This window comes from Aphelocoma coerulescens, chromosome 8 (genome assembly GCF_041296385.1).
Source record: "Aphelocoma coerulescens isolate FSJ_1873_10779 chromosome 8, UR_Acoe_1.0, whole genome shotgun sequence".
In the NCBI taxonomy this organism is placed as follows: Eukaryota; Metazoa; Chordata; class Aves; order Passeriformes; family Corvidae; genus Aphelocoma; species Aphelocoma coerulescens.
In genome coordinates, this window is record NC_091022.1 from 1,654,758 (window position 1) to 1,680,410 (window position 25,653).

General features: G+C 43.9%; 1 protein-coding gene across 4 annotated transcripts in view; it reads right to left on the reverse strand.

Annotated features, from left to right (window-relative positions):
• RASAL2 (RAS protein activator like 2) overlaps positions 1–25,653 on the reverse strand; it is a 159,559-nt gene that overhangs the window by 104,647 nt on the left and 29,259 nt on the right. The window contains exon 1 of one of the 4 annotated variants that reach the window (XM_069022362.1): positions 16,318–16,553. The exons of the other annotated variants lie outside the window; for them this stretch is intronic. Within the exon in view, the coding sequence (XP_068878463.1) occupies positions 16,318–16,366 (49 nt within the window). The 5' untranslated portion in view covers positions 16,367–16,553. Of the gene's footprint in view, positions 1–16,317; positions 16,554–25,653 lie in introns of those variants that run through there. 4 annotated transcript variants of the gene reach the window in all.

A 25,653-nucleotide genomic window follows, 5' to 3' on the forward strand; every position in this document is an offset into this window, starting at 1 on the left:
AACTGCCTACAAACGTGATCCTCCACTAGCAAATCTTCCTCAGGGTTTTTTTTTCTTTGTTTTGGTAGTGTTTGCACTTCATTGTGCCAAACCATTCATTTAGCTTTTCAGAAAATTACTATTTTCTTCCTAACAATCCAGTCACTTAATCATCACATTTGACATGTTTAACAGCATATATTTCACTGCTCCTAGATATTGATGGAATTTATGCACAAAATGCAGATTTGCTATGTCGGAATGTAACTGTATCTCAGCTTTAAGATTGTCCTGGGAAAACAATCTTCCCCAACTTTATAACATTTCACAGAAAATATACACAAGCAGCCTTACATTTGCACCGACCATATGAAGATAAATCTTTGGCAAGGGCCTCCTGTGTGGGAAGTCCGCTCTCCACCATTCAGCTCTCCGGAAAAAGTACCCAGCTCTGCTGCACAGAGCTTCAGCAATTTCCCTGAGCATGTTGTTTAATAAATACTAGCAGCCAATTAAAAAAGTAAAAAAGCAATACCACAAAAAACCCCAAATGCACCATTGCCAAGCAGCTGGAAGGAGGAGAACCTGGCTCTGATGTTACAAATTAATGTTTAATGCTTGCCTGCTCTCTGAGAGCTGTGTAGTGCTTGAGTAAAGGCACTATAACGCGTAAAACTTGAGTTCATAGCTTATATTGTAAAGAAGGATGAACTGCACTCTCCCATGACTGAACTGCTCCATTCTAAATTGGTTTTGGACCAAACAAACTTACCAGCTTCTCATTTTTTAGATTTTTTTAACCAATAAATAGAGGGGGAAAAGGGGAAAGAAGAGAGTTGAAAAAAAAAACCAAAATGCCACACAACCACCAACATTCGTGATAAACCCTGAACATTTATTCACCACGCTTGGGTTTTCAATCAAGTCCTCTCTTTTAACTGAAAAAATCAGCAGGCAAAGCAAATACCACTTCTGAGAAGATCCCAGTTCAAGCCATCAAATGAGCTTTAACCTGTAGAAAAGTGAATCAAATTGCACTCTGTATCCTGCCCAGAGAAACCAGAAGGAATAGGGAGGGTCAGGGATCCTCGATTTAGCAGTCTAGCTCCCGTCAGCTCTTTTCCCATTTAAAACTAGCCCGATGCTCAGTGCATTGGAACAGCTCATGGAGGAATAATCAATATATAAAGCAGAAATGAACACAAAAGTTTTCCAACTGACCCAACTTGACATGTAGTTAAATAGCACAGAAGATTAAAGATTTTTCCTTCCCTTTAAATTAGAGACTTCTCAAAATATTAAGTTTTGTTTATGCAAGGCTAAGTAATTAATGACCTAACATCCCCTTCCCATCTCCTATCACCAAGATGCATCTGTTTCCCCCTGCAACATTTCCTGCAGGTGGATATGACTTTTCCTCAGCTCAGCACAGACCAGTGCACCTGACTTACTCGACCTCTTAATATTTAATGTTAATTAATGTTTACAAGTTACACAGAGGACGAATGAAACAGCACCTTAGAAATGGTTGCATTTGGGATTAGGGTGACTTGAAGAGCCAGGCTTGGAGGTGGCATGGCTAGAAGCCAGAGATCCCTTACTGAGCCCAAACTGGAGCTCCTGAGAGCAACGCTGCCACCTGTGCCTCTTCCAAGCCTGGAGCTGGCAGAGCCTACCAGTGACCACACTGCAAGCTCACCTGTCCCAGATACATCAGGATATGCTGTTTCCGCTATCACTATGCTGAGACTGAAGTGCCTCTGAACAAGCTAAATGGTGACAGCAGGAGCATTTAAATGCCACAGAGCACCTCATTTCCCTCACCTGAATTTCGGTGCCAAGGCAGGCTGTACCTGCTGTCCCTGCCCCACAATTCCAAGCCCAACCTGTCATTACAGCCACAGCTGTGGCAAGGCAGCCTGACTCGGCTGTGCTTTTGCCATGGTCTAGTTTCTGATGGCAGGTACTGAAAACTCTTCAAGATGCACAGCAATTTCCACCTGAATATGAGGAAGAACTTCTTTGCTGTCCAGTGACCACACACTGGAAGAGATTGTCCAGAGAGGTTGTGGAGTCTCCCTCACTGGAGATATCCCAGACCTGTCTGGATGCAATGCCCTGCTCTGTGCTCTGGGATGACCCTGCTTGACCAGGAAGGTGGGACCAGATGAGCTGCTGTGCTCCCTTTCAATGTGACCCATTCAGTGATTCCTGCCCTCTAATTCCCTGGCAAAACCGCTACAGTTTCTCTGCTGATAGAAACTCCCCACGTGAAAGCCTCCTGGTTTCATTTTTCCATGCTGTTCCTGTGATCTGCATGAGAAGCTGCTACAGCCCTGTCAACTGAGCAGAGCAGAGAGAGATAATATAAATTTATGAGATGCTGGGCTTTGGATGGATGCCAGGAAATGTTAGCAAGAAAATCCCATTTCAATACATCGCGAATAAACCTGCAGAACGGCGATGCCAGGTTTTAATTTCACTAGCAATCTTTTGTTGTCGTTGTTGACGACCAAACACAGCTCGTGCCAAGTTTCAAGGGCCATAAAAATGTACATTTAGGAGCCAGCCAGGCACACGCAGCGGCTGAGCCCACACACAGCTGCGAGCCAGGCCAGCCAGCCAAGGGTTTTAGCAACATGCACTGGTGCAAATAAATAAATAAATAAATAAATAAATAAATAAATGGCCTGGGGGTAAACACTCCGGCAACTGCTCTGCAGCATGGAAAGGCCTGGCAGCAAAATGACCTGTGTGCAGTGAGTGAGCTCAGAAACTTGCAGAGACTTCAGGATTTCTGAAAGGAAGGCAAGCCCTTGGCCCCAGCCTGTGGCACAGCTGCCCCCACAGGGGCGGCTCCTCCGCGGCCTTAACGCAGAGCTGTGAAGCCCCTGGCACGCGCAGGGAGCTCCGGCCCGCAGGAAACCCTCTGCAGCCACACATCACCAACCTCAGCCCCTGAGGAAAGACAGCTGCACTGGCCTACTTCACTGGCAACCTGTGCAACTGCACAAATAAATCTTACGTTTATATAAATAAACAGACTTTGACTACATAGAGCAAGAAGCACTTATGCCCAGTCTGACATCCATTTCTTCACGATTACAGGTTGGGCTTAGTACCCTCAGAAATATCACACACAAGCTGCTCATTTCAGTGTTTAATAGCCTTGTGTTTCATCAGGCAGAATTAACTTCCCATCATCCCTCTTCATTCCCAACTGAAGCGTTTGGGATATCTGTGGAGAGAGTGGGGGAAAAAATCATCGCTGCTGCAATCTTAAAGCAAGGGTTTTACCAGCAAAACACAGTTTTATTGCTAGATGGGATCCTTGTGTTCATCAACCCAACTGCAGCTTAAACTACTAAGAGAGGAAATACAGTTATACTGTATAGGCAAGTTAATGGATAAACATCCCAAAAACGGTCTAGGAAACTATGCCCAAACAGCAGGTGCATTTATTAGAACTTTCCAGCCTTTATTTTTATGTAACTAGAAAGGAACACATCCTCACTGCAGACTGCTGCAAAAATAAGACCTACCAGCTCTCCACCAAGGATGTTAGGAGCTGGGTTTATAATTTCATTCTGTATATTTTTTAATTAGTTGCTGTAACTGTTATTTGATTCCTCTTTTTTAATTTATGATTTATTTATTTATTATCTTATTTTATCCTTTTTTAGAGTGAATAAACTATCTTTATATCAACAACTCCTCCACACAACACTAGCTTTGCAAATAAATTTTAAAATGTAAATACATTTTAAAAGCTTCTCAAGCACTGGAAATCCCACGGTAAAGCCAACTAGCAGCAAAAGATAACCACCAGCTAATTGACAACAATCTTCAAAATCACTGGAGAGGGTACGCTTACAGTGTATATAAATAAAGAACTTTAGCAACGTGCATAATGAAATCCTTGCATTTACCATCTAAACACCAGCAGTAAAAGAAATACTCTGTCTGCTGTGAGGACCTTTCAGACTGAATTCAACCTTGAGCCCAAAACTGCCCAGGGCACCACTAAACGACGTCCCTAGACAGCATTAAAGCATTAGCCACGGACACGGGCACTGAGAGCTGGGCACACAACAAAACACAAGGAAGAATTTACAGATCCAGAATTATTTTAGGCTCTGAATTTAGGTAGGGAAATTCCTCGAGCAGGATGAGAACTATCCTAACACTCACCTTGCAGCCCCATCAGAATGTTGTGTTAATATCAGCAAATTAAAGTGCAATGGCTGACAACAAACCAGGGACATCTGGAATTAAAGATTAAACCTTCATCTAAATGGAGAAATAAACTCCAGAGAGGAAAGATGAAACATCCTGGTATCTCAAAATGCCAAAAGTCTGAAATTAAAACACTTAGGAGAAGCATGGAAAAAGGGTTGTACAAAATTCCAGGTGCTGCAGCCCTACTACAACCTGCATAGAGAAAGCAGTAAAAGAAACAACCAAAAGAGAAGAGAAAAAAAAGAGATGGGGGGGAGAAAAAAGAGCTTTTTCAAAACGCAAATGACCTAACCAGCAGAGTTCTCTCCCCACAGGCTGTCTGTCAGGAACAGCCTCGAATCAGTGCAGAAGCCCCACGCCAGGGCCAGTGCTGAAGCGCTGGAATGAAGATGGACCTTCTGCCAGCCTGGGCCTGCTGCGAGCCGAGGGATGGAGCAAGGTGACCTGCAGGCACCAAAACAGCCCAGGGCTCGGGGACAGAAGGGAGCACGCCCTCTTTGACTGAACCTCTGCGTGCCTGCGCTTTAAAGAACGGTTAAAGATGTCCAGTGGAGGACATGGCTCGTGATACACTGCCTGATCGCCGAGAGGTGAACCTGTCTGCCCCACCGCTGACTCTGGCCTGGGAATTCAAATGTACAAAAAAAGGCTCTCCCCAAAAGGGAAAGGTACAGAATAATTTCAGCCTTTGAAAGGAGAGGAAGGAGGGAGGAAGAGAAAGAAGATCATTTCTCTTTCAGAGGCTATTTAAGGAACTAATTTGTGACACGTGCACTCACTTCCTCACTACAGGACAAAACAAAGAAGTGGACGTAGTGAAAAAGGATTTGTACCAAGCACAAGCCATTGCATCCCAGGCAGGGTCCCCAGCCACCAAAGCCATCCTTGAGGACTGCTGTGGGTATCAGCTGCACATGGAGCCCTGTCCTCCAGCAAGCCATGCACAAGCACTTCATCTCTTTTGTGCCTTTTCATTCATTATTATGGTGCCAGAGATCATTTCTGTTTCAAGTTCCAAAATGACTGGTTTTGCTTCATTTGGTGTGAACACCAGGTGACCAGAACTGCCTCTCTCTGAGGTCAATCCTTCCCAAATGGAACACAGTCCCATTTGTAAGTCTGTGCAAGCAGCACTTCCAGTAGACAGCCACTGTTCAGCAATCTCTTTAAAATATATATATATTCTCAACTATTTTCATTACAAAAAAATTTAACCAAAAGGTTTAACAGAACCATGAAAAAAACAAAGGAAGTAAACACCCCCAGAACTGCATGCTCTTGCTTAGAGCAAAATCCTCTCAAGCTGACATTTCTGAAATGCCTTTTTTTGTTGTTGTTTTCTCACTTCATCGGTAAAAGGGAAAATGAGCTGATATTTGCTATTTTTACCTTAACCACACTAGCACTGTTAGTAAACCATGCTCCATCCTCACCAAGCAGCATGGAACTGCTGTGAACAATAAAGTCTGACTTTGAAATTGTACCTTGAAGTCTCAAGCCAACCTGCCAACAAGTCCAGAATATTTGCTCTAAATATAAAACACAAAGGCACTCTGGGTTTTATAAAGACACAAGCAACTACCAGAGTTAGACTAAATTAATGAGCATGTGTATTCCAATTCCAACAGACAGGACAGCACCCGTCTGACTTCACTTAGGAACTTGTTATAATCTCTGCCTTATAAAAAGGTTTTTACGCATATGAAACACTCATATACCAGTGAGACATAAAATCAGGATGTAATCAAATCTCCACAGTTTTATGTACAAATCCCTTGGGACTTCAAGCTGCAAAACCGAACGTGAATAATTGCATCTATTTTCTAATAAAGACCATGTGCTCTGGGCCACGAGTACACAAGTTTTCAAGAGCTCTGCATAATATTTTTGGAGGTATTTTTACTTCAAATAAGCAATCCAGTTAAGCAGAGATAAACACGCACACACATCAGTGTGACCTTGTTTAAACAACGCATCAACCATTGGGATAAATCTGGTTGCCAAATCTAAATATAGAACTTCAGGAAAAAACAATGGAGTTTGACTAGAAGAGGCCTTCTCCTGTTTACTGTTTACCTAATTATCCAAACGAATGTGCAGCTTGGCCTCTCTCCCCTTTTTGAGCAGCATGACCACTTTCCCACTGGGAGCCAAGAGGGCTCTGGCTGTTACTGGAATCACAGCATGATCCGGCACATTTGATGCTCCGAGTGCACTTGGTGCAATTTCAAAGCTTGTCTCACAGTTTGGGTATGTGCACACTCTGCTTCCCCCAGACAGCCCCATGCCTGACACAAGGCAGATAGGCACTGCAGGACTGAGTCACTGCTACAGAAACCGGCTTTTTAAATAAAATTAAAAAAAAAAAAAATTGAATTTCTTTTCAAATGAAGGCACGGGGGGAGGAAGAAAAATCCCATTCAAAACCCACTCTAAGTTTCCAACTTCGGGTGCCCAAGCAGGAAACGAAGGGAGGAGGGAGCACGGGGCAAAGGGAGGAGGAGAAAGTTCTTCTATTCAGGGTTATATTTTTAGACTATTATTATTTTGTTTTGTCACTGTGCTACAGAAGCTAGACCTGGGTGAATAAATGCAGCATTATCCTTTCTAATTTTTGCTAAGTCCAGGCTGCAGTCTTAACCTAATCTCCTTACGTGGGACACGGCAGGGCATTTGCTCCCCCTGCCCTGCTGTGGCTCCTATCTTTCCCCCACACATTCCTGCCTGCAGCACACATCCAGCCATGTATTCCCTCTCCTCTTTCCCAAAGCACGTAAAAAAACAAGAATTCCCCCCTTTTGTGTTTGGAAACAGAATCTACGCACTGAGGGCACCGAACCTGAAATGCTGATCTGTTGTGAGGCACACCAAGATCATGGGATTTATAACCACAACGTATGGGAAGGAACACCGCCGAAATGCTTTTCCTTCTTGCTAAAAATACTCACATCTTAAAGTGTCTTTGCCCTCCTTGATCTATGGATATTTATAAGCCAAATTTTGCTGGGCAGGCTGAGGCTAGAGGAGAGAAATCTGTACCCTCTAATCCCTGCTCTATTTTAGTCCGTAACAGTTATGCATCCCATTTATTCTTATTGTTTCAAGGCAAGTTTAACTTGTATTTTTTTTAACAAGTTGCTCTCCCCAGCTGTCATTATTAGGGTTATCGTCAAACTATTTTTTTATTTCCTTTCTCCATGTTTGCACAGCACAGACCCAACCCATTTGCAACTTCCCTCCCTAGATGCAAGTTGCCATGCATAGATCAATTACACAGAAATACAATGACTTACAGTAAAGAAATCATTTGGGAAAAAACAAACATATGGACCTCAACTTATTTATAAATATCTTCAAAAAAGAGCCTGGAAACATCCCACCCCAGGCGTGTGGTGCTCAAGGCAGAAGTGGTGGGGAGTGGCAAGGGAAGAGGCAGACAGACAAGGATTTTATGTCTTATTAAAGTTTTGTTTTCTTCTTTCCAGAAAAACAAGAAAGGCCAGGAAATCCTCAGAATTTGGCATTCCCAACACCACCTCATTAGATGAACACAAGGTCCTCGCTTCCTGTTCCCTCCTCACTTCACAGCCAGCGAGGATGGAGCAGGACAACACCAACATCAGGAATGCTACAAACAGAGAAAAAGCCCTGTAAGTCAACCCTGTGCAAAATTGGAGTTTTTCTGTTTACTTCTATTCCATACTAATGCATCCAGGTTTTTTTTAACTTGGAAAACCCAGGTCAGGTCTTAAGAGTCACTAAAGCTCCTCCTACACTTCTCATCTCTGGACCAAAAGTAACTGGCCAAGCCACCTGCAAAATAGTCTCTTCTCTGACCAGCAGCAGCCAGAAGAATTTTGGGGTAACAATGGTTAAACAGGAAGGAAGGATGAAAGGAAGAGATCCCCAAGCTCAGAACAACTCTCTCCTTGCTTGCAAGCCTGATGTAGGGGGAAGGAGGGGACACAGGGACCCAGTTAGTGCTTCTCCTGCTCACACCAGGCACGGAGAAGTAGGAAAGGTGATGGAACACACAGAAAAATGTCCTTTCCAACCAATGCCATGGGCTCTGGCTTTGGAGCAGCTGGGTCCTCCTGCATCCCAACCAGAGTGCCAGGCACAAACAGCTTTAGACCAAAAGGTGCTGGTGCTCGGGATTGACACACAGTTTGAGACCCATGAGAAGCTGCTGTGGTTTTACCATCGTGCAGCTGGCATGACGTCCAGCAACAAGGGCCAAACTCACCACCCTGTACAAACACACCTTTAGGGACAACTGAAACCAAAACAAAACCAAGTTCTTCCTGTCTGAAAAGCTGTCAAGCATATCAAGTCCTTCTTTTACCTTCTCAACTGTCTAGAAAAGTGACAGAAGACAACTGAATATTACTCTGCAATAAACTGTAGAAGAAGACAAAAAAAAAGGGGGGGGGTAAATCTGAGTTTATCTCCTTAAAATATAAACCCCTCAAGGAATATAATTTGCTGCAATTAAATACAAAAAGCCAATCCCCAAGATAAGCCTTAACAAATCACCTTGAGAGTTTAATAAATTGTGGTTTGGTCTGGGGGATTTTCCAGTGCATCTGTTGATGCATTTACCTGGCCTGTCAAACATACTTCTGAAGTTCTCACACCAGATGAACACAGGAGCCAGAACAGAAAGTGGGCAAGACAGTCTGGGACCACTGAGAGAACCATTTCAATAAAGAGGTTTTGAATATTTAATTATTAAACTAGAAAGAAGTCTTGGGTCTCAGCTTGTATTATATAAAACTTCACTGAACTTTTATTTACAAAGAGAGCAGGTTTAGATGAGCTATTGGGAAGGAATTGTTCCCTATGAAGGTGGGCAGGCCCTGGCACAGGGTGCCCAGAGAAGCTGTGCCTGGCCCTGGACCCCTGGCAGTGTCCACGGCCAGGTTGGATGGGGCTGGGAGCACCCTGGGACAGTGGAAGGTGTCCCTGCCCATGGCAGGGGGGTGGGACAAGATGAGCTTTAAGGTCCTTCCAACACAAACCTTCTGGGATTCTATGATAAATTCATCTACCAGACACAGCAACGTCACCATGGGACGCACATCTGCCATCTAACTTTCGGATTTGGACTCTCACAGATGAGCAAGAAATCACTGATACCAAAGTGCTTGAGAAGAGCTGGTAATGCTACAGATATTTACTGCCCTACAGTAAATATACAGTTGCTTTTACACTTAAAAAAAAATTTTGTTGGTGATATGTAAAATAACCCTTATACAGTCTTCAGATATAAAGAGTTACTTTAACAAGATCTCTTTTGAGTCTGCATCTCAAGTCTTTCCTTTCTGGATCACTGAAGATTAGGCACAGGCTGTATTTCTGATGCACGGAAGGCATGAGCTTTTCTGTCTCTATTTTCTTTGCTCCCCATCATCCACAGACGATGTTCCCCAAGCAGCTGAGAAGTGGAATGCTCTGTTCCCAGAGCCAGCACCATGAGTCACTGTGTACTCACAAGACAGGGTACGAGATCTCCCAGCACTTTCCCCCCAAATCCCAACCGCTCTGCAAACCTTCATTGTGCCTAAATTAAACAGCTTTTGTTATCAAGTGAATAAAAATTCACATTTCCTGCCAAACCACTAAACCACATTTAAAGGGTAGAACGTACACCCAATTTAGCATTTCTTTGTGGTTTAGGTGGAAATTCAGATATGCAGAGACTGACTTTGCAAAGCTGAAATGGTCATCTTGACAGAGGAGGATAACTAAGTCTGTGAAGTCCAGAGAGAATCAACTTGACATTTACTGGCTCTCAGAAGTACAGGCAAAGGCCAGGAAATCCCAAACCCACTGCTCCCACTGGGCTGTTGTACCCTGCAGGAGCCCTGGCTGTGAGCTGCCCTTGTAGGAGCACTTGGTTGTTCTGAGCTCTTTAAAACCTTTCACTTTGGTTCTTCTGGTTTTACAGTTCCACAGTTTCAAGTGTCTCATCAAAGGAACCTGTAAGGAAAGGTGGGAGGACACAGACACCTCTTAAACTGCCTTTGTTAACTAATCAGTCTGCAGTGGAATTTGAAGTCTGCAAGAAGTTTTCCAGAAATAGTGCATGATTTATGCAGAGATGATTGCACACCAATTTCTTATTCAGAATCTTTGTCACATTCACTGGGGAAAAAAGTTGGGTTTATTTCTGTCCTTCATTCTTCTACCCTATTGGGTTCTTTCAGTTACTTTTCCCTCTCACTCTCCTCTGCTCTTCCCATGCAACAACTATCAAACACAGCCAACAAATGGATTAAATCACACAAGCTTTCCTGTTGTAGTCACTGTACTTTTCACAGCTGAATAGTCCATATCCATTCCATTCCCATTTACAGGGATTGATCACTGAATTGAACAGGAGAGTTCATCCACCTGCACCTCTGCTTTCAGTCTATTTTTGAAAGTCCTTCTTATAATCATAACTAGACTAGCCAAAGAATCACAGTTCAATAGATTCAATAATGCAAAACATTTCTATTCCAACACCAACTTACATTCACTCTTTTTGAAGCTGGCAATGAGAGAATATTAAAATAGAAGCTGCAGCTCTTTTATCATTAAGATCTCTAGATTTTGTACTACATAGATATTAAGGGAACTTCTGAATGAACCAGAAGGTGGCAATTTCTGGGTAATCCCACCAAAGCCAGAGAAAGGCAGGGGGAAGGGAAATCACTGCTCTCACATTCTTTTCCTATTATTTAATGCAATACAATTAAATGCAAGGGTTCCTTGTCAAATGACTGAAGCCAATCACCACAAACTACACTAGAGGTTAAATTAGGCAGAGTTTATGCAGCAATACAAAAGAGGATAGTGACACATAACACAATGCCTTGCTAAAGGATGAATAAATGGGCATTTAAAGCTCAGAAACACAGAGCCAGAAACAAGAGGGGAAACAAGACTGAGAGAGGAAGGGCAAGGGAAGAGAAGGAAGAAACATGTGTTCATTATCTCAAGAGCTTAACTCCAGAGATTCCAGAAGGAGCAAAGAAGCAGCAAAGAGATTCCAGTGCAGCAGTTTCTGACACAGACAGGTCTAATGCTGCCATTACCTCGCCATACACATTTGAGAATTGATGTGCAGCTCTGGAAATCTGACAGGTAGAAAGCTGCAATTTAGCAAGGATAGTTATTTAAAGCACTTACTCGGGAAAAAGCTGAATTTAGCTCAAAGAAGAGCTGGCTGCTGCCTGTGATTGCCCCAGAAAGTACCTGGCCATGGCAAAAGTTTCACACAGGGACTTTTAAAACTTTAAAATCTACAGGCACAAGGAGGAAATTAATGTTTGTATTTTTTCTGGCTAGCCTAATTATAACTTTCAGCCCCAGAGTTACTTCCAGTACTTGCAAAACTCAGTTTAAATTCACTCTTCCTACTACCTAAGCTATCATCTAATTTGTTATCTCCTCTCAGGCCCTACTAAAACTGAAACTGGAAACCGCATTTTCTAAACTAATTCTCTTACTGTTATCGGATAACAACCCTCAGGATTACAAATTTAATCACAATAATAACAGAATACACTGACGAGTGAACCCAAACACTTCCAGTGTTTACACCAGCAGCAATAATTAGTGTTTTGTCATGTCAGAAAGTGACTGCAGATTTACCCACAAGGAAAGTGACTGGAACAATACAAGCAGCTTCCTTGCAGACCCTTACTGAAGGGGAGATACAGAGATACAAGAATAGGAAAAAGGTTACTTTCAATAGAAGGTACCCTCAGAGGCAATACAATTTATTGACAAAGTGATTTATTACTAATCCAACTTTGCTTTTGAGAGGCTAAAATGTTTTCATTATTGCAAAAAAATATTTAAAAGAAAATATATATTAAGTTTCCCAGCAAACAGAAATAGGAGCTTGCTAATTTTTTTTATTTTACGTGGCTCAATTTTCTCTCCCTCCTGCAATTATCTGTCTGCAGAGGAAATAGCACACAACGTTCTGTGCCTGGCTAGGAGGTTCATAAGAACAATGAACATACAAGGTAATACCACGCTATTTTTAAACTGATTTTTTTCTTTCTTGTTTTGTTGGGGTTTTTTTTTAAAGAATATTAAAAGCCTTTCTGCAGACAGAATTCTGATGGCTCCATGAGAGAAGAATGCAGCACTGATAAATGCAGAACAGATTTATTTAGAATATTGCTGACACCTGTGCTGCAGGACTGCCACTAAACGAGATGCTTTTCCTGGTAAGCCTGTTCTAGAACATGTCCACTTGAATGGGCAGCAGAAATGTCACTGCACTCAGGTGATCAAATCCATCCTGAAACTCCCTTAGCCATGGGTCCTGATACGACAGCTCAGGGGCTACCACCCTTAGCAGCCATACTGCCCTACAGAAAGGTAAAGGTCCCTGATGTCTCATCCTCAGCACTCCAGACAGAAGATATTCCTGACGCTTCAATAAAATTACCCGAGATCCCTGGTGCTGCCATTATTTACCAGACAGCAATGTAAAGATGGTGCAACCATTAAGGCTGCTGCTTTTCTGCTATTTCAGAGCTTTGATGTGACAACCTGAAAGTTCATTTAACAGCTTCCTGCATCCACTGTCACCCGGCAGAACCCCCAGGTGATATGGCAGCATCATCTGTGGGGATGCAGCTGAAATAAGGGGTGTCACAGTTAAAAAACAAAGGATACTGCTTAGCTGAGCCCTTCTCATTACGGTTTTGTCGCTTTGCTGTTCTCTAACGTGTTGAGTTTTCCATCCAGTTTGTATTTTTATATTTTATAAGACAAACAGTGTTCAAGAACAACCAGTTTCAGTTGACTTAAATGTCTCTTCAGGTAGGGCATGGCTCAAGCTTATTTCAGTTTATTCCAAATCCAAAGAACAGTTTGCATTTTCTCCGCAGTTGTACACCATCAGACAGACAAATTAAAGAGCATTTAAAAGTAGCAGAGATCTCAGGAGAGGAGAGATAAATCCAGCAGCATTTGTTAGGCTTGCAAAATGCCATTTGCTGACTTTGACCACGACATTTTATAACCTTTTTGTTTTAAATAAAGATCAAAACCTTAGGATGTTCAGTTTCACCACTTCATGAAGTGCTCACAAGTTCTCTGGCATAACCAACCTTAAACATATTTATACATTAATAGGAGTCAATAAAAATATTTCATTATATGAAAACAATACATTCTGTAGAGGTCATTAAAAAACCTACTGTCTCAATGTATGTGGAATATAAACCCTGCTGAAATAGGATGTGACCACATCTGTTCTTATACACAAGTCACCTCTTAGAAGTCCCTTTTAAAGTCTGATGTTTCATGTAGTTCATTAATCCTGAAATCTCTGAAAGCTGCTCTAAGTTGTTGGTGGCTAATCAAATGCATGAATTTGGACCACACAAACCTATGATCACTTTCAGATCTCCTTCAAGTAAGTCTCTCCCTAGCAACTAAGAATGGATGAAAATGTTATTTTTTAATGATATGAGAAGTGTCAAATAAAGAAGAATGGTCATCAAAGACTACTTACTAAAGACAAAATCAGCCTCTTTTTGCAGCAGACTTTTTCTGCCAAAATTACATGTGACAACACAGACTAAACTAAGGTGGAGATCTGTATTTTTGCTGCTACCCACCCCATAAACACTGGAAAATAAATACTGTAAGTGTCCTTTGTGCTTCTTTATAATGTTTCCTTCCTGTGCCATTTCTTTTTCCATCTGACTGCTAACTGTGTTCCTTTTATCCATGGACTAGTGTGGAGATCTGGGCAGCAGGCTGGGATTATGAAACTGAGGTCTCAGCACTCAACACCCCCCAAATGCAGAAACCAGGCTGGCTTGCCTGGGGCAGAATATTTACACACCCTGTCCAAGTGCTTTTTCAATGGGTACACTTGTTCCAGGATCACATTCCCTTCATCCCATTCTCCCAGCACCCTCAACTTCCTAACATCCTGCAGGCATTTTAAAAAAACCCATTTAACACACCTCCCAGCAGTGTAAATAATGAGATTTAAGGAAAAAAACCAACACAGCTCTCCAGGGGTTCCGAAATCGTGCTGAAAGTTATCAAAGCCAAGGCTATTTCATGTTGCCCTACTGGCTGTGTTTCTGTCAACAATGAATTGTGCTTTCAAACACTGATGGACTAAAACTTCTCTGAAGAAATGCATACAGGGTATGGACACAAGGCAAATGTGTGCTCTAATCACTTAATATCTGCTAGACTTGCCTATAAAAAAACCACCTCTGCGTTAATTCTCAGACTGACTTTTTCTTTAAGTGAAATTTCAACTAAAATAATTCCATTCTCCTTACCCCTGCAGCAAGTAAAAGGGGCCTGGAAGAGACCTGGAGAGGGACTTTTGACAAGGGCATGCAGTGACAGGACAAGGGGGAGTGGCTTCACACTGACAGAGGAGAGGATCAGATTAGATATTGGGAAGAAATTCTGCCCTGTGAGGGTGGGGAGGCCCTGGCACAGGGTGCCCAGAGAAGCTGTGGCTGCCCCACCCCTGGAAGTGTTCAAGGCCAGGTTGGAGGGGACTTGGAGCAACCTGGGATAGTGGAAGGTGGGAGGTTGGAATGAGATGAGCTTTAAGGTCCCTCCCAACCAAACCATTCCATGATTCTATGACATTTATTTTCACTCAGCTTCTTTTAGTAAAGACTGGTTAATTTGCCCAAAGTCCCAAGCTATTTATAGAGAGATCAAGGAGATCTGCTCTACAGTTTCCTGTATTTGTCACACCACATCTGTCACAAAGCAATCAAGGAGATTACTCTGTTTCAAGTTATATCTCCATTCTTCTTGAAGGCAGAAATTCATGGATTCTGAGAACTCCTGAGTGAGTAAGGAGAGACCAGTGAGTTTGGGCTAGAAGGGAACAGCAACAAGACCTCCTTCCCAGCAAAGGGCAGCACAGTACTTGGCACGTCCAGTCCGCAACTTCTACACGAGAGAAGTGCTTGTGCCTGAAGTGCCCCCTCCACAAACATGCTCTCAGCTGCAGCCCTGGCAGAGATGGGCAGCAGCCAATAACACACACAAAAGCCCTCATTTCCAAAACCAACTTTTCATTAAAACCCACACACTGATAAAATTGGCACTCGGATAAACTTTACCACATGTGGCTCAGGTTGTGTCCTCCTATCCTTATCCCAACCTGGAGCAAAGAAGTTGTCCTGCTTCAGGAGGGCCGTTTCAGTCTTTGATAATTCACCTAATCAGTCCTAATTAGTCAGAGTCATTGAAGAGCCTTCTGCCCTATTAAAGAGTCATTCCCTTAGACATGGCACTGCAGAAATTGCTCCCTGCTGAGGCAGTTTGATATGTCTGCTTTGCAGAGCAGCAGCATGAAGAAAGGTGCTTGCACCAGAAAGACACAAGGCTAATAAAATCAATTCTTGACATTTGAGACAGCCTCTTAAAAACAGTCACCAGGTATGCACATAATCATGCTCCTTAATTACACTAATTTGCACAATTAAGAGCTGGATAAACACCATAAATTTAAATGAAAAACCCCAGGCACAGGCTGGTGCTGCTACTGGAATACTTTAAAATCCAAAATACCCGACACTGCTGATGACAATTTCTGTAACCATGCAACATGAGAGCACCTTAACTGAAATCCAGACAGATACCTGCTGCCAAATCAAAAGAACGGGAACAAAGCAATAAAATAGTTTCTTCTACAGCTCATCAGCATTGTTTTCTTCTCAACCTCATCTTTTGGTGCAGTCACAACTGACACAACAGTTTAAATGCTCCTGAGATGCCTGCCTCCTGCAAGCTCCCCACTCCCTCCAAAACTTCTAAATTAGACGGACTGGTGCTGCTGTTACAGAGTCAAGTGAAGGCAGAAATCCCAGGGCAGGCAAAGACACAGACTTTAAACACACATTCATCTGGATAGCCATCTTCTCTATGGACAAAGGTTTTGGCATTTTCAGGTTGCCATCTCACACTGGAGATGAAAGATGGAAACAGCAGCAATACCCAACAGCTCTCTGCTCGCTACCACATTTCTCCTCCCAGGCACCCAAACCCTTCTGAGCAGTTATCTCTCCCATCAGGCAAGATGTTTCCCATACTCACCACTCCATGTCTTTGCCTGCATCAGCATCTTCCTCATCAGGCTTGCCATACTGGAATTTTCTGTTGTCTAAACCTGCTCAGGCACAAACCAGGTGGAAGAGGTTAAAAAAGACACCTGCATCTTGTCTCTGCCAGCGCCGTGGCTTTTCCTCCAGAGGCTGCAGAGCGACTGGAGGAGCAGGGCTGAGCACACACACACACACACACACACGCGTGCATGCACACGCACAGGAAGCCTGGAACTGAATCAGTGTTAAACGGAGCCACTTCCTTCTTCATGCTCCAGTATCTCGGCCGTAAACAAGCACTGCGGATTCGCTAAGTGAAGCCGAAAAGTCCAGCAGCGAAGGACAAAAGAAGGGAGTGGCTCCAGCAAGGAATAACTATTTTAAATACACAAACATCTTCCCATCAGATTAAAACTAGCTTTTAAATTAGGCAGATTCTGAAGCCATTGTTGTGACAGGGTAACTCAAGACAAACAGGAGACGCTGCTTCCTCCTCTGGAGAGGTCTCCTGGATTTCCAGGACGAAGTGTCCCATAAGCATTCCAAGTGCCTGGTCAAAAAGTGTGCATGAAAAGTGTTCCAGTCACTCCAGGGATAGAAGGCAAAGAAGGGGGAGGCAGATGCAGAAACAAGCCACAGAAGTCGTACCAGCAGCTACAGCTGCTGCACCTGGCAGTGGAGGAGCAGAGGAGAGACACTGAGATGCTGTGAGGCTCAGAGCATATGGCTTTGGCTACCAGCCTGCCCCACAAGGCAGCCCCCAGCTCTCCAGGAACAAGGTGAGCCTGGCAGAAGTGAGCGTGCGTGCAGGGATGTGGCAGGAGTCAAACGCATCCTCCCCACAGCGTTTCATGCACAGCCTGTTTGTGTTCTGGGAGATCTCCACCTCACCACACAAAGCCGCAGGCTCCTTCCGTTTCCAGTGGCTTTCCCCACCATTTTGTGGCATTTACCTCATGGCAGCTCCATCTCTGAGCAAACACAGCACACCACCAGCATGCACCAAACCCTTTTGCACAGATCCAGAGGGCTCTAACGTTTGCTCCCCTGCTGGCAACAAAAGCTCTGTTGATGGAGAAGAGAGCAGGCAGGTCAAGCTGCACTGACCCAAAATGCTCCAAAGGAAGATGATGATTTCTTTGACAACTCCACTGGTTCCCCAGCAGGTCCATGTACTTGGCAGGCAGGATGAGCAAGGGCAAGCAGAGCCCATGAGAGAGACAGCAGCAGCCACTTGGGTCCAGCACTGCACTCACAGACACCCTGCTGCAGACTGTGACAAGCTGGGTGGCTCTGGAGCGTGTCCTACCTGGTGTGTGAAGGGAGACAGACACACACAGACTCTGCCCATTTGCTCTGTCCAGCAGCAGCTCTCCAAACCTGCATGTCTGCTGCCATCAGGGAAGCCTGCCACATCCCAGCATCCTTGGAAGGAGAGGAGAGGGAAGAAGGACAGGGCAGTCTTGGTCCATCCCCATGGGTCAGCCAAACAGCGACCATTCTCACCTTGGCTGGGACACAGACACAGCAGCCCTCCCGCTCACAGTAATGCAGTGCTTGGAAAACACAAGTCCAAAGGTGGACTTCCCCCATCCAGCTGGGGCAGGAAAGGCTGAGATTCACATGGCTTTGCAGCACTGGAGACTCTTCCTGTCTCTGAAAGTACACCAGTTATGGTAGTTCATGGTCTGGAGCCTTTGGCAGGCAGTGTCTTTGCTGATAACACTAATGAGATAGGGCCTGACCTCTGTAGGGTTTCTCAAACCAAGCCCCACCATGGCTGGGACAAAAGGCTGAGTGAGGAAAAAGCCAGGAGCTGGGCAATCCTTAGCTCCAAGATGATGAGACGTGCCTGTCTGGAAGAGCTGCCAGCCTATGCATTTTCAGCTATGCTTTTTGTTTATCTTTCTCTTAAAGACCACTTATCTCATAAAAGGCATTTTTAACATCTAAACTAAAACACTGAGAGATCTGCAACTGTTCAAACACCCTTTTTATTACCACCTTGCAAAGCTGGCTACTGAAAGACCCCCGTTTTTTGTTACTCTCTTAGTAAGGCAACAGCAGATTCTTCTCCCCCTCTTCTTTTCACCCAGTCTTTCAAGAAATTAAATTCTTATCGAAGTAAAGTACAATTGAATTGTTGATATCCCTTAAGGTTAACTGCAAGATCAAGGGGTTGGAGTCAATAAAGAAACAGTGCTGCTCTCAAAATGAAAATTCACATTAATCTTTCCAGGTACAGTGGAGAAGTTTCACAACAACCCTCCACATAAGAGAAGCCAGCTGCAGAGAGGAGAGGGAGCACAGGGGAAAGCAGTGTGAAAGTCCAGCAGCCTTTTGCCAAAGGGCTCCTTCTCCTCATTCCACCGTCCAAGCATGAAAAGCAACACTTCATTGTGGAAGAACTGCACACAGTTTCAACCTTTCATTTCCATTTCACCAGGAAAACCTTGCTAGCACACAAGAGTTGCACTGAGAAATTATCCCTCTGTCTTTGTTCCCCTTCACTTGACTGGGTTTGGGTCGGAAGGGACCTTAAAGATCATCTCATACCCACCCCCTGCCATGGGCAGGGACACCTTCCACTAGATCAGGTTGCTCCAACCTGGCCCTGGACACTTCCAGGGATGGGGCGGCCACAGCTTCTCTGGGCACCCTGTGCCAGGGCCTGCCCACCCTCACAGTGAAGGATTTTTTCCAATATCCCATCTAACCCTGCCCTCTGGCAGTGTGAAGCCATTCCCCCTTGTCCTGTCACTGCATGCCCTGGTCAAAACTCCCTCGCAGCTCTCTTGTAGCCCCTTTAGGTGTCAGAAGGTGCTGTAAGGTCACCTTGGCACCTTCTCTACTCCAGGCTGTACAACCCCAACTCTGCCAGCCTTTCTTCACAGGAGAGGTGCTCCAGCCTTTTCTTCTCCAGATTACATTCATGGCCCTTCTCTGGACTTGCACCAACAGGTCTCCATCCTTCTTATGAGGGAGAGGCTGGTGCAGTCCAACATGCCAGCTAACTGCCTCAATACACATTTTTATGTACATATCTACCAAAAGACACTCAGAATTTAATTCTTCAAGTGTAAGAAGTCACTGCTAGAGTACAAAACACAAACCATTTCTTTAATACCCATCAGCCAAAGAAGGCTTCACATTAACACCCTCATCTCTGCCAAGTACCAAAATGATTACCACATGAATATTAACAGAGTTCCTTGGCAGGGTGATGTGGTTATCACAGGGAAACTCAGGAGACACCGCAGGACACTTCGGATTTGCACCAATGCACAGAGCGACCACTGCAGGCAGCAGAGGCTCCCCAGCCTGGTTACGGAGGGGTTCCATGTAGTAAAAATAACAAGCCCCAGGATGAGACTGCTTGGGAGCAAAGGAGAGAAAACATTGCTGCTCCCAGCACTCTGAGGAATCAGAGCCCTTCGTGCTTCAGAAAGGAAAATGTGAGAGCAGCTCTGCAGCTTCTCAAACCTCATAAGTGGAAGAAAAATGGTCTTGAATGTGTGATCCATTAAAGGTCACACAGAAAGATGAGTTTGGTCAGTTAACCCCTTGAAGAGCTTTTCTGGGATAGACCAACACTAACACAAGAGATGGCTGTAAGGAGAAAGGAGAGCAGCACACAGGCTTCAGACCAGCAAAGCTGTGCTCCAACTCTTCTACTTGCTTCCACTTTCAACACCACTTCCCTGGTGTTTGGGGCATTCATTCACCTGTCACACACCAAACTGAACAGAATGCTTTACACTTCACTGGTGAAAAGCCAATTACAGCTCCTCACCTGGTTCCAGAAACACAAGGAATCATGCAACTTCCTGAGCTGAGCCAAGGCTTTCAAACAATCTTCAAAGATTTAAACTTTAGATGAAAGCTTCACCAGCAGCACTTTAAACCTGTGCATCTCCCCTTTGCTTCCCATGTGATCACAGAAAGTTGTAGTAAAAGCTTCTTCCAAGCAGAAATATAAGATCACATGTTATTTTTATTATTACATATAAAACCAGCAATTAGAATTTTTGTCTCAATTACAAATATACTCAAGACCAGAAAAAATATCCCCTTGGGTAGGTAGAGCCACAAGGTATAGTTGAAGGTTGGGATCTCATAAATTTATGATACACAATTCTGGACCACGACAAAGAGGGCATTGTGATTTCAGGTCACATTTGTACTAAGGATCCACCAGCTCCTCTAATTTTACAGGCTTTACCAAAAAGGAAGGACATCCTCTCCCCACCCTTAAACACTGCTCCTTCTACAGACTCTTCAAAAAAGAAGAAAAAAAAAACCCCAACAAGCTGACACCCAGCACAGTGACCTGATGTTTTCCATGCATTTGCCCTCCGATAAGCACAAAAATGCCTTCTGCTGGGCGTTTTCCCTGTTAACCTTCCTGAGCAAAAACATTAATGCTCGGAAGAAGACGGAACCTAATGCAGTAGGTAATGATACTAAATATAAGCAGTGAGTCAAATCACTTTGTTTCCCAGGCATGCAGCTCAACAAGTTGTTTCAGAACTGCAAAAATACAGTCTCTGTGCAGGGCTGATTATTCCTCATTTTTATGGGGTTTCCTAGGGGTTAAGTGAAATGTATTCTTAGAAGTAGAGTTTCACAGAGCTCTATGAAACAGATGCAGTTCAGCAGTTTTTTACAGCAGTTGTTACTATTAAAAGCCCTCATCACCAGTGACCATCTAACAAAACATTCTTACAACTGGCCTAAGAAAGAGGAGGGGCAGAAGAAATCAGACAGGGAGCATCCAGGACACCGCTGAGATGCATTTCGGATTGCTCCTGCCAACAAAACCACAGAATCGTAGCATGAGCTGTTCAGGCAGGACAGATTAAACTGGCTTGGATGGCCATGCAATGGGTGAATCTGCTCCCCAACCCCTCCAACTCCAGCAGAAAGGCAGGCTAAGTCCAAAGTGTTCAACCACCCTTGGAAACCAAGTCTCAAGGCTGGCAAGGCGACAGAAAGGCAGCAGGAGATGCTTCCCACTATGCAAGGGACAGTGGGAGGCTGCTTTTGAAACAGAAAAATACACACTTGTTAAAAAGAAGAGATTTAATATCTAATGGACAAGTCAATGGAGGAAATCAATGATGCATTAATAGCTTCGATCATTCTCAAAGTATTTGCACAGTCTGCATTCAAAGACTCTCTTTGGAAAAAAAAAAAAACACCAACAAAAAACCTCCCACAAAACAAACCACAGATCAAAGTATTATTTAAAAAGTTACTAAGTTGTTTATTTACAGTCTACCTCTACAGACACTCACCAGCTCCCTACCTCCCATCCTCAAAAATTGTGTCCAACCTGGAAAAAGCCATCTAATTGAAAAATTCCATGTTTTAAGCCTCTCTAATACCATGCCTCTCTCTGCACATTAACTAGGAATTAAAATAGGCAAGGAAAAGAGCACTGAGACTACATGGGAGATCACCATAAATTTGTCTCCAGAGACAGTCTTTATTTGGGAGCAGAAGTGTATTTATTTACTGTGTTTAAATGCCAATAGCAATTCCATGTCTCTGTTTTACTTTAGCAAAATTGGAAACAGAGTGAAAATCATCAGTAACTGCAGGCAGCACTAACACTGCTGCGACTGATAGAACGATCAGGCTCTACAGGCCACAGAGAGCAAGGAGGGGGTGTGGGGAGAACCACATACCCTTCCAGAAATGTGCTGGTAAAATGGCATATTGTCTTCTTGAATCCAAGACATCAAAACCAAATGTCTCTAATAACTCTTGACAGGACAAAAAAAACACTGTAAAGAAGTCACAAACATGGAGTCACCCTTTTCTGCAGCATGAATGCTCTAAAATGCAGCTCATTATTTTATCCAAGTCTCTGCAAAAATCAAAACTTCCCAGTAGCAGCTCTGCAAGTTCTCTGTACAGGGCTGAGGTTCAGCCTCCCCTCAACAGTGAAGTTCACCTTGGCTGTGGAGGTCTGAGCACGAGGTACAGTCCTCACCGAGGTTTCCAAGAGCTGTTTTATGTCAACTTTTTCAAACCTCAGACTCCTTCCCTGAGTCAGGTCTTCCTTTCTTCCCCAGTAACCCACATCCTCTGGAAGAAGTTCCCTTCTCCCTATAGCTTCTGTAACCCATGTTTGCACAATCCACCGTGAAAAAAAAGAGAAGGAGAGAAGAGGACAGGGAGATATGGTCAGGTCCTTTCACAGAGGGATGTGCAAGGTGCAGTGAGTCTTGCTCTCATATCCTTAGGTAGGAAGGGACCTTAAAGCTCATCCATTCCACCCTCCTGCCACGGGCAGGGACACCTTCCACCAGATCAGGTCATTCCAAGCCCCATCCAGCCTGGCCTTGGACACTTCTAGGGATGGGGCAGCCACAGCTTCTCTGGGCACCCTGTGCCAAGGCCTGCCCACCCTCCCAGGGAAGAATTTCTTCCTAATTCCCAATTTAAATCTACCCTCCTTCAGCAGGAAGCCATTCTCCCTTGTCCTGTCAGCAGCTACAGGTGGTGGCAGAACAAGACAGGCACAGCCCATGACTGCCTGCAATTGTCTGTTCCACCTCCACACAAAACCTGCAAGAATAAGGCAAAAAATTCCCCCAAAATACGAGCTACACAGTGACAAGCATTTCTCACCTCTTACACAACATTCTTCATGAACAAATTAAGTTTGCTGAAGCTCATACAGTATTTTAAAATGAAACTTTAAATTAAAAAAAGTGAAGTTTTAATTTCTGTCAAAGGGTTTTGATAAAGAAGAATTTGTAGATTGTTCTCTCTTCTCCCACTGTTCTCCCTCCCTTGGGACACAGGCAATTTTCTGCATAAACGTGCAAGTAAAGACATACTAAAGCCTGCTTTTGAGCTGCAATCTGAGCCAGACCAAAAAAAAAAAAAAAAAACAAACCAAAAAAAAAAGACAAGGAGCTAAATTCAGAAGATGGGAAATCTGAACCAAAAGATGAAAAAGAACTGCACAAACGATGCCACTGCTAGTAAGGGGTAAAGCCTTTGTGGCTGACACACAGCAGCGAGTGCCAGCCTGGCAGATCTCAGCCACAAGGAGCCTCCAGTGGCCTAATTGCCTCCCTTAACTGTTGAGCGAATAACCCAGCACCCAGACAAACAGGGAATTCATTGGAGATTGAACAAGAAACAGCCAGTGGCTCATTCTGCAGGTTAATGTGCTTTTAAATGAAATGAACTATATAGAGATTACAGCTTCCTAATCAAACCACACGTTTTAAAGATGAAAGGCAAGAAAAGACGGGAAGTCAGGGAGACTGAGGATGGGAAGCTAAAATAAGATGAGGTATCTACAACAGATTAAATGGGGCAAAACCAGAAGAAATATGCACTTGGGTTAGTCTTTACGTACTCTCCTGGGTCCTCACACAGGACTTTGGAGTCCTTCACCCAGTGTGAGCAAAGCTGGGAATGCACATGGCGTTCCTCTAGAAAAATAGTTCTGGGCTGCGTAGAAGAGACAAGTGCACTTCTATAACCCCATGTTCAGCACAGGCAGGAGATGCTGTTTGCACCTGCAGAACATCCATCTCGCTTCTGATCACTGTTACCACAGCACTGTTCCCAGTTCTTGCCACCAGCTCTGCTGGGAGGTGATATAAACGATTTTCTTGTCAGCACCAGTGCAAAGAAAAACACATCAGATCTCAGCCTCCCCTGCACCTCTTGTTTCAGAGGTGGATTTCTAGCCAAAAGATGCTAACGAGACAAAAGAACAAGTGTCTCCTCACACAGCTCACTTGCTGGTGCACCAAAGAAAGAGTACATAATTCATTAGCATGCTAATAAATTTCCCATTTTATTGTAGGATACTGCCAAGTTAAAAGAACAAAATACTGCTATTGCTCTGTTAGAGAACAATCTTATCTCTGTAAGTAACAGAACATACAGTTAACTGACAGTAATTGCAGCTTTGGCTACTCTGCAAGGTACAAGAGACTCAGAGGTATCCATTTCCCTCATTCTCAATCACCCCCTGGTGATATCAAATTTATTCATTGCAGCTCTATTGATAATTCTTGAAGTCTGAAATAGGTTTATTGTGGGTGCCAATATGATAAGAGAAGGATGCAGATATTAATCTTTAACTAAAGGCTTTCTTAACCAAGCAGGTCAGCCAACCAAAATGACCACTTTAAAAACCAACCAACCAACCAACCACCCCACCACCTTTCTCTAGGACAGGACAATGTGTCTTCCTCTCACCTATTAAAAATAGTGTTTGAAATATTAAAGTACTCCCTTAAGTCTTAAGGACAAGTACTAAAAATGCAAGAGGTATACAAGCCCTTTTGCCTCCCCAGCTTGTCACCTCTGCACGGAACTGCAGCCTTGAGACAGCTCATGGACACCCAACAAGCTTGGCCCCTCCAAAAGGGAGGAGTCCTACTCCCCATGCACCCCCGTCAGCTGCCTCAAGTCACTCCTTGGTACTGAAGCATTCCTCTACCTACCATTCCTCAGTAACAAGGCCCACTGAGCTCTGGAGTAGAGGGGATTTTTTTCTGAAAGAATTCTGGTGGCAGTGAGAGGTCATACTGCTGTCAGTGAGAGGTGATACTGCTTTAGGAATGTTATGAAACCTCTCCAGCACAAAATAAACAGAACCAACTGTTCTGCCTGTGGACTTGTGCGAGAGGACAGTGCAGAGCCACCCTCCACCTGGAGTGATCCTCCCAGCAGGAATTTATAATCTTAGAGGCTAGACTGCTTAGGTCCTGCTGGATAACAGCAGAAGAAATTTGTTGGTCTCTGCCTTTCTCCTCCTGGAATCTCCCTTCTCCCCCACCACAGACCAGACACGCTTAATGGCTGTGACGGCATATGAGGCCATGCTTTTGCTGTTGGCAGACAGCTGCCAGAAACCTACTCTTAATCCCTCATCTTGGGCACAATAGTAAGGAAAACAGAAGAGTTCAGAACCACAGGAGAATCTTGTAATTTGCTCTCCGAAATAACCCTGAAAGCCCACTGCAATCCACGTGCAAAGGAATGTGCTTTCCCTCACAAAACCTCAAGCGAGCATTTCAGTCCCATGCCATCGTGGGAATCAAAACTGACCCTTATGATAACTCATGGATTTACACACTGGCTGTGTGAAAGTCTGAATAGGCAGTCTAGTGAAGCAATTGTTTTTCCTTTAGCAGAACAGACAGGCAGTTGTTTTCAATTGTTTTGCACAACTCTTCCCATGGCCCTTGTATCTTAGAGTAGATGAGAGGGGAAGGAAAAAAGGCTACAAGATATGGTAGCCCAAAAAAAGCAAATTACATCTTCACACCAGACTCCAGGTGTGTTG